Genomic DNA, 9,938 nt, shown 5'->3' with positions numbered 1-9,938 from the left:
TAATTTTATTTAATTCTTTTTTTCCCTAATCGTGGGGGAGAGCCGCAAAGTATTATAATCATGTTCTCTCTAATAATCTCTGCTCACTTTCAAGTTTGAAATTGTCATGGCTCTTTATTATCTAAGAAGCATGTGTGTTTTAAAATAACCCCACAGAAACAAAATGATTCGACATGTTTAGTTCCATATTTAAAAATTGATAAAATTATGGTTTTGATGAAAACATATAATAATTACATGCTTTCACCAAAATCACAATTTTAGTAATCCTTAACATGAATCCAAACACACCACGAGTTTTAATATTATATTATAACGAGAACAGTACTGTAGAGTTAAGTTTTGGATTCTATGAAATAATATTGTAATATTCAGAGAGACAGATTGAAGTAAATAAATGAAAATATGATGTCTATTTTATTTATTTGCACTCATTCAATTTTTTTTCTTTTTTATCTTGTTTTACTTTATGGTACTACGGCATTCCTCCGATTCTTAATATAAGATCTATTTAACTAATTTAATTAGATTAAGAAAGTTAGGTAAGTTAGTTGATTATAAGAAATATGACATGTTTTTCCTAAAACACCATAATAATCTTTTTTTAATATTCTCCCTTCCTCACTTATTTGATTATGGTTGAAGGAGTATCTATAGGGATAATTTAAGAAAAACTGATAAATATGAGAAATAAGTCTTATATTTAAGACCAAAATTAACTTAACAATTAGGTTATATATTAAGAACCGGAGGAGTAACTTATTCGCTCAAGAAAATGTTAAGGTAGTAATTAAAGAGCTAGTTTGTCCTTAGAAAATCTAGATATTACCAAAGTTGAGATGACAGAAGAACGATAATAAATACAAATTTTAAATACTTAGAAATAAATATTTTTTAAGAGTTAAGACTTTACGTATATATATTACAATCAACTTAAATCAACCTAGTTATCTTAAATAAGCACGCTACAATACATATAACAACAATAATAATGAATTGTTCCACATGAAGTGATTCAAAATTAATTATTATATATTGACGTAGTATTTTCACCTCTCTTTTCTTGCTTACGCAGAAAAAGAATGGATCGAGATTCGAGAGAACTGTAAAATTTGTATAGATTACTAACTCGATCGATGTCACTAATTATTTCCCCTTCATTTTTAATTAGTAGATTGAAAATATATTTTAATAATAATGATTTTTATTTAACGTAAAATGATGAACCTGCGTATTCGAATTAAAGTTATAATCCACTGATTTCATTATGCGTATTCCCAACAATGATCCAAGCATGAGTAATGATGTCAAATCATCTTAAATATTTTATAGTACTAAGCTAATAATTATCAACAACTTATTTTATTTGATGTTTAATTAATTCCAAGTTTCAATAATTTTGTTCTTAAAAAAATTCAACAAAACAAGGTTGGATTTACAGTTGGTCGGGTAATTCAATCTAATTATGAAAAAAATTGATGGATTATAATTTTTCCAACTCATCAAAACTTATGATTTATCAAAGTCAACTTAATTTGAAAAATGAATTATTATATACTACCTCCAACCCTTAATATAAGAGCTAGTTGACTAATTTGAGCAGATTAAAAAAATTAGTTAAATTAGTTATTTGTATTAAATATGTGTTGTTTTTTTTTAAAATATCTTTGCCAATCAATTGTATTGGTTAGAACTACTATTATTACAAAGACTATCTTAGAAATAAATAAATAAATATAAAAAACAAAGTGAATTAAGATCTTTTATTTAAGATTACAATAAAAATCAAATAAGCTCTTATATTAAAAACCAGATGTAGTATCATTTTTTGACGAAGCACAACTACTCTTAACAGCTGCATTAGGCCCTTATTTTGATCTAGATAAAGCGGAATCTTATCACAAGCGTATAAAGCTCTCCCTAGTGATAAATTTCAATAAAATCGAGATCTTACTTGCTAAGAACAAGCGTTGAACCAATTGCTGTCGATAAAATTTGTTAATATTTATTCTTAATCAGTGTCATTTTTATTACATTGTTATAAAATAAGGTATCAGAATTAAAGATAATCACAAAAGAGTACCCTTATAACATATGAACCACATTCTTACCAATTTGACTAACCTTTATTTACAGTATAAGCTCTTTTATGAACCCCACATTCATGCATATATAATTCATAATATTTAGAAATAATCAATAAATACTGTATTGCCTTCGGTTCTATATATATGTGTGTATTTATAAGCTAGTTAAGGGATTTTCTTTGGTTATGAATATAATACTTGAATTCACACAGTCTCTTAAATTTATAATTTTTTCCAAACTGTATTTTTTATCACATGTTGGGCTAGACAACCTGCTAATCTATGTCCTCTGTTAGCCTACTTTTTAGTACTGGGAAAATGGGCTGGCCCAACCCTATAAGGCCGGCCCGTTTAAGTCCGAGTCCCAAAAATAAACTATTTTTCTAAGTATGACGAACTTGGGTCAGCCCACAAGCTTTTAGTCCTTTTAACTAAAATGAAATTTTTAAAATTTGTTTTGCATATTTTATCAAAATAATAAAAATGAAACAATAAAATTACTGATAAAATATATAAATATAAATAAAATTGAGCCACAAATATAAACATCATTATGTCTAAACATATATAACAGTGTAATAGAGTCTATCGAATAAACAAACTAAATAGAGGACAGACATAAATAACTAAATAAGCACTAAGTTCAATAAATAATTACAATGTGAATGATCTGGTTTAATTATAAATAATTAACAAAAAAGTTTAACTAACAAACATAGTATACATAAAGAATAATCATTTGTCTTACCGAAAGAAAAGAAAAGAGTCCATTTTTATGAATATACCTAGTTCTCTTAGTTCTAGATTTGTTTCTAACTATAAAAATGATATAGATCTTTATTTTAATTCAAAAGATTTTTTGATTAATTTTATTTCAAGTATAAAAAATATGGAAGAATGACAAATAAAGACCGTAAAAATTATACATACAGTTTTTTAACAGGTTTTGACAACTTATAAATAATGATATATTTTTGTGAATATACCTAGTTTTAAATTTTATAATTTTTACTTTTTTTTTGGTTATTTTTCCCACAACTATAGTGATTCTTTTTTTTTTTTTGGTGAATGCTATCTGTGTGAGTGGCTAGGATAAGTAAAACTAAGAGTATGTTATGTTTAAAGTGTTAGGGTTTCTTTTTTTAAGTTAAGAAAAAAATATAGAAATTAAAAAAAAATTGGCGGGCTTGAACGGGCCAGCCCGTTTATTTTTCAACCCCACAGGACTAGCCTTTTTAAGCCTGATTTTCCTTTCAATGCTCCAAAATATAAGCTCAGTCCTTGACTTAAACGGGCTTAAACGGGTCGGCCTAACCGGCTTAGCCCATTTTTTCGACTTCTACTATTTTGTGATATGGCTGATCCATCATTAGATCAAGCACTCTTGCGTTTTAAATTATCTATGTTAATTGCACATATTAAGGAAGTTTTTATTATTACAATACAAATGATTAACCAATGTAATTTAAGGAAACTGAGGCTTTTTTTTTTTTACAAAATAACTAATTTAAGATGGAAGGGGTAATGTTTTTTTTTTAACTGATGATTCGAATATAAATATATGGTGCATATGTGACAGTGTGTTTCAATCAAACATACAAATAGGTGCTTGCATCACACATGACTTGATGCTTCCCTAAGCATTCACTCACGTTATGAAAAGGAAAAGGGAAAAAGATAAATGTTTCGTTAGCAGTGTGACACAAGACAAGGACCAAATAACATCGAAGTAGACAAAAAGCTACAAAAAGCTTCATAATAACTCTAGAAATATAAAATTTATTGCTATTATATAATTCTCAGTTCCAAAGCTTCCTTGCCGTGCTCCATCTATATCGACTCCACTAAACCCCTTCTCTCTTGAAAGATTACATTAAAAACAATTAAACTTTTGCAGATTCAATGCAATCTGAAATTTTTAATTTAAATTTGTCAAAAGAACTTTTAGTATTTATTTTAATTTATAGTCTATTATCATGCATGTCAATGTCAATCCGCTTCATTAAATAATTAAATGATGCCATTTAAATGTTTGGATCTAAAAACAAGATAAAAAGACATTATTCAATGAATCAAAATGAATGATATAAATCTTTTTAATAAATTTTAAGCATATAGCCAAAAATTTTAACTAAGTAAAATTTAGGCAAAAATTAATTATTTAGTTTTTATAGTTTTAACTTGACTCTGAAATTTAATTTATCTAGCAACTAATTCTTCGAGTTTTAGCCATTTAATTTGTTTGTCTCTGTTTTTGACCAAGAAAAAAAAATTTGTTTGTCTCTGCACTTTCAGAAAAAATTATGTATCTAGTCTCAAGACTAAATTAAATTTCAAACTGAATCAAAAACTATGGATACTAATCAACAAGCTATTGGTCGAGGTGGTAAGCGGTTTTCTACTTGTAAGGGAAAAAAAATAAGTTCAAATTTCAGAAAACGTACTTGTTAAAGAGACAGAAACCTTTACACTTTAAGCATTAAAAAAAATCTTTGATCAAATTAAAAAAATTATGGATACTAAATCATTAATTTTTTTCCTAAAATTTATCATCAAGTTTGCATACACTTATACTTTGTAGAGAGTTTGATGAAATAATGTAAATAGTTATAAATTTCAATATATATGTATATATATGAATGGGTCTTATGCTTTATATGAGTTTGACAAAAATCACATTATTTATAATTTATAAATAGTATATTTTTAATTATAAGTTTATATTTTATACATCATGTTATTATTATGTTGTTTTTTAGTGAATCGAGGTTCGGAAGCGTACCAAACTTCCATGCCATACTACTTAACTAAACAATGCTGCAGAGATTCAAAGTTGCCAAGACTCATTAAATGTCAAGGGGAAAAGGTATATCAAAAGTTTATATTGCAAATTTCTAATAACATGTAATGTGATAATACCCACATGAACCACCGCGCAAAAAAACTAGGAGAATAAAATTTTTGAAGTGATTGTGTGTGTGGGTAGTGAAATGGATCTGTGTCAAAAGCATAAGGACATAAAAAAGAGCACATTGTTTGGCTCTGAATCCCACGTAGTGCCCCACTTCATGGGTTCTTTCTTGAGATCATTTAGCTACCACAACCTATCCCATCTACCAATGGCACCTAGCTGCCTACATATTGTGATCTTTTAATAATTAATCACAACAAATTACACATTTCATCTTATTTATAAAGCACAAAGAGAATATCTGTGTTGTTAATATATATAAAAGTCACCTCATTAAATTTATTATGTAGATGTATAATTTTATGCTTACTTTATTATTCTGTAAACTATTATTTTCTTATAAAGTACAAATGTTAAAAAAGGATAAAGTTGAAAAATTATTAAAATTTAATACAGAATTAATAGGATTTAAGATTTTTCTTGGTTCTAATAAAACAAAAACACTAGAGCAGTACCATTTGGTTAATATAATTTACATGGCTAGATAATATATATGAGCATAAAAATTTTGTTAAGGTGTTTAAGATTATAAACCGGATCAAACTAATAAGTTCTTACTTACAGGAAACTCTCACGCCACTAAGTTACAAGGTAATTGACAATGAATAATTAGTTAAATGTAAGCATGTGATTATATTTATATGAAGATATGTATTGAGAGAAACTATGAAGAAAATTCATATCTCGAAAGATACATGTGAGTTATGTTATAATTACAATTAAAGCTAACAGAGGATCAAGGTTAGGAGAAAAGCTGATATGGAATGAGATTTAATCTCCCCCTTTGTCTCTCTTGTCCTGAAATTTGTAATGAAATTTTGCAAAGAAGTAATCAGTACACATAGATTCAGTTCTTGCATGCTAACTAACTGGTAAGCTTATTTCTTCAAGATCATCCATTGACAAGAACACTTCATCCAAACAAGACAGTTCTATTCCATTATCACCACCATCTTCATCGTCATCATCATTATCCCGTTCATAAACTCGACAAATCACCCACTTTCTGTAATCCTGCTCACAATCAAACAAAAGATAAAGCATCAGGGAAAAGTACTATATAGATCGAGTTCAATCAGTAAAACCCCCGCGTACTGTTATATAACTATAAGTATACATATATATATATCTACACACTCACTGGTTTTGGTTGAGATTTTCTTCTTGAGGACGATGACGATGGCGATCTGCTAGAGGAGGAAGAAGAAGAATCTGAAAGACGATACTCTTGCATTACCCAGTTGGTTTTAATGCCGGAATTGGGATGTTCTCCTTCAAAAAACACAAAATATTTCTTCATTCCAACTCTCTTATTACTGCTTGCTGCAATTACTGCCTCTTCCATTCCCATTGCTTTCCAATACCCATTCACTGTAACCCTATTCTGAGTCCTCCTGCTATAGTAATACCATTGGTTTCCCTCCCCTAGAGCCTTCCCTACAAACAGTACACAAACTTTGTTCTGACGAGATTCTTCCTTTGAATTAAAGAAAAAGATCGAAAAGGACGAAGAACTGAAGGAAAAAGCAGTTATACTTCTATACCTTGGAGGTCCCATGGATCGTAGGGATAGAGCTCAAGGTCAGGGATGACATCAGGATGGCAAGGTAGGAGCGAAGCTTTCCTGTGAAGGAAATGAACGATCAGTTCTTCATCAGTTGGATAGAATCTAAATCCAGGAGGAAGATTCACTGTGTTATCTGCCATTGATGAAGAGAGATCACAGAATTAAGCTGCAAAAATCGACGATGATCGATGAAGAGGATGGAGATAGTAGTGTCAAGTTTTTGGTTTGTAAGCAATGGTATTTATAGAAAGGGAGAGGGTAAGAAGGAGAGGAAATATATTATATATATAGGTGTTGATCACATGTTGGTACAAAATTATTCTGAAAAGAAAATATTAAAAATGTCTTTGATTGGATAGGAAGATGGTGATACAGCAAAGACATGTGCGAAGAGGTTACGCATTGAGTTCATAATTTGTTTTCATGAAAATAAGGAAGGATTAATTTAATTTTGAAAAAAAGAATAAACAAAAAGGGAAAATAATTACTACTACTTCCTGTCCTAAGTATAAGACTCTATTTATAGTCTAGAAAAAGGATTTTATAATTAAGACCTGAGGTAATAGAAGGTTTTAAAGAAAGAATATAATACTAAAAAATATTACAACAATTGAGCAACATATACTTATATATACTCATATAAGAACAAATTTTTTGTAATTATATTTATTTTTCGGAGCTCGGAATGTTCTACCAAAAGAAAATTGATAGAGTGAGAGATCATCACATCACACTTCATGCTGACATCACCCGCTTGCTGTCGTACACGTGGCACCTAGAAGGGGGTTGGTTTGGTCAGGGACCAATTGAGCCCGGGGGACCCGCCTTTAGGAGTGTACCCATCTGTGTATCCTTCGTAATAATGAGCAATTATCGTAGTTTGTTCATTTTTTAAAAAGAATTAGACAAATATATGATGACCTTTTGTTTTATTCAGTTACTCTACGCTCTTTTACTTTTACGATTTTGGGCCATGTTTGGGAGGAGGCATTAAGGAGGGGTTACAATTAGGGTTAAAACTAAGAAAGACTCGTTTTGAGATGTTTGTCATGGTGTTATTATATCAACAATTTTTGCCACTACTCAATCACAATTTCATGAGATTATATGTGAATTTGGATCAATTTATTTTCTCTAATTTTTAATATAAAACTTATTTTATAGTGTAAAATTGCACTACAAAATATACGATATATTAAGAATTGAAACTAATAGGAGCACTATGCAAACTTGGCCTCTTCGGATTGAAAAAGTGGCCGTGGAATTGAGCGAAATATTAGGATTGTTCTTGTTTTCTTGTATATGTTGGTGGACGTAAAGCTTCCATCATATATTAAACTAATGTTTGACCCCATTCATTAACGAATTTTATTTTTTTTCAAAAGATAATATGATTTTTTTTTTCAGTACTTCAAATATATTCTTTTAGAGTTATGAATATCACCAATTTAAAATATAAAAAATTTAGAGAATCATCCTATATTTCACAATATATAATTCATAAACACAGTTTACCTTAAACTTAATAATAGCAATACACAAATCAAATTCTAACTGGAATGAATTTACTGGTATATTTATTGAATTACATGTTGCCTGTATGCGCGCATGGGAATTAAAATTTACTTATTATGTATATTGGAAAGGTTTATATTACAAGGAAGAGTTAAATCAATGTGATTTAGGAAACATATATTTAGAACCAAAAATTAACTTTAATTTATGACAATTTTAAAAAATTCTATTAAAAAATGAATTGCAAAAATATATACTACTTTCGATTTTTAATATAAGAGCTAGTTTGACACTCAATATGATCCTAAGTATAAGATCGCAATCAATTTTATCTCTCATATTTATTTATTTATTTTTAAGATGGTCCTTATAATATTTGTACATATTAAATATTTCATCAAATGATAGTTCTAGTTAATATACACTACTAGCAGAAGTATTTTAAGGAAGATAACACTTATTTATTATAAATAATTAACTAATTTTTGTAATCTACTTAAATTTAGTTAACTAGATCTTATATTTAGGATTAAAGGTAGTACTCCTCTGGTCCTTAATATAAGACCCATTTAACTAATTTGATTAGATTAAGGAAGTTAGGTAAGTTAGTTAATTATAAGAAATGTGACACGTTTTTCCTAAAATATCATAATCATCTGTTTTAATACCCCTTTTCCTCTTCTACTTGATTATGGTTGAGGGAGTATCCATAGGGATAATTTAGAGAAAATTGATAAATATGAGAAATGAGTCTTATATTTAGGACCTAAACCAACTCAATAATTGGATCCTATATTAAGGACCGGAGGAGTATATTGTAGAAAACTTTAAGCTAATTAATTAACATTAAACGTTCAAAACTATATATATTGTTTTTTATTAATTGTTCACATTTTTATCCTCTTTATACAATTGCCGCGCGCACAATCAAAAAATTAGTAGTAGTATCGATCATCAATAACATCGGTCAAACTTTTATTATTATTATTATTATTATTATTATTATTATTATGATCATCATCATCAAGCTTTCTTCCATCAGGCCATGTAGTACAGAGCTTAAAGTTGGAAACCCTGTTTCCCGGCAACGGCATGCTTGACGTGTATGGCATGAAATTTGGGAGTGACTGAAAAAGGTGAAAGGACAGTCTTGTTAATTAGGACCTAAATCAACAATTATATTAACACCAATATAATGATAAAAATTATATTTTGTGAAATACTAAATTGACTTCTGACGTCGGATTCAGACAATTGAAGAAGCATAATTGCAGTTAATTAGTGCAATAGATTCTCTTGGGTAAATTTACACCATATAAATTAATTCACTAATAAAAACCAACTCAAAATAAATCATTTGTAATTGATTAAAAAAAGAAAAGAGATGTCGAATATTCAAAGGATTTGACAAGCGAAGACTTTTATGAATGATAATAGTTGGTGAAACATACTTAAGGATTACTCAAGAGACAAAAAATACATTCTTTAAATCTTTTAGTACATGCCTACCAAAGCTGAAGCATACCGATCTTTAAATGTTCACGAGATCAATAATAGAGATTGGAAGCATGTTATCCACCTATTTTTTGATGAAGTGACCACATATTATCCTCATAAAAGCCATGTTTTTCGTTAATTTGTTGTTGGGGCTATGTCATGTGTGTCCCATCTAGCGACTGTGAAATCCTTGCTATTAACTTTCATCCCTATCACTAATCAAGGTTCGTAATGTTATGTAGTCTTGTGTCCTTTTCTTTTATTTTGTCTTTTTAAAAAGTGGAAAAATTAATTCATTGGT

At 28.8% G+C, this 9,938-nt stretch overlaps 1 protein-coding gene across 1 annotated transcript; it reads right to left on the bottom strand.

Annotated features, from left to right (window-relative positions):
- Nucleotides 1-5,841: 5,841 nt before the first annotated feature.
- On the bottom strand, nucleotides 5,842-6,779 carry LOC114756104 (NAC domain-containing protein 104-like). Its single transcript, XM_028945022.1, has 3 exons — nucleotides 6,603-6,779; nucleotides 6,200-6,495; nucleotides 5,842-6,072 (listed from the first exon to the last, which is right to left on the bottom strand). The coding sequence occupies exons 1-3, from the start codon at nucleotides 6,763-6,765 to the stop codon at nucleotides 5,920-5,922; spliced, it is 612 nt and encodes a 203-aa protein (XP_028800855.1). The 5' UTR covers nucleotides 6,766-6,779; the 3' UTR covers nucleotides 5,842-5,919.
- Between the last annotated feature and the right edge of the window lie 3,159 nt (nucleotides 6,780-9,938).

The sequence above is a fragment of the Neltuma alba genome, unplaced genomic scaffold, assembly GCF_004799145.2.
Source record: "Neltuma alba isolate B1F8T4 unplaced genomic scaffold, ASM479914v2 tig00010372_pilon, whole genome shotgun sequence".
Classification (NCBI taxonomy): Eukaryota; Viridiplantae; Streptophyta; class Magnoliopsida; order Fabales; family Fabaceae; genus Neltuma; species Neltuma alba.
The sequence above is the reverse complement of the archived record's forward strand: the minus strand, read 5'-3'. Positions and strand labels throughout refer to the sequence as shown.

Bases quoted from the DNA above. Each gene is read 5' to 3' on its own strand.
- LOC114756104 (XM_028945022.1), bottom strand. From the start codon at position 6,765: ATGGCAGATAACACAGTGAATCTTCCTCCTGGATTTAGATTCTATCCA. The intron at 6,496-6,602 runs GTATAGAAGTAT...TACTGTTTGTAG, and splicing joins CGATCCATGGGACCTCCAAG to GGAAGGCTCTAGGGGAGGGA. The intron at 6,073-6,199 runs GTGAGTGTGTAG...GATTGTGAGCAG, and splicing joins GAAAATCTCAACCAAAACCA to GATTACAGAAAGTGGGTGAT.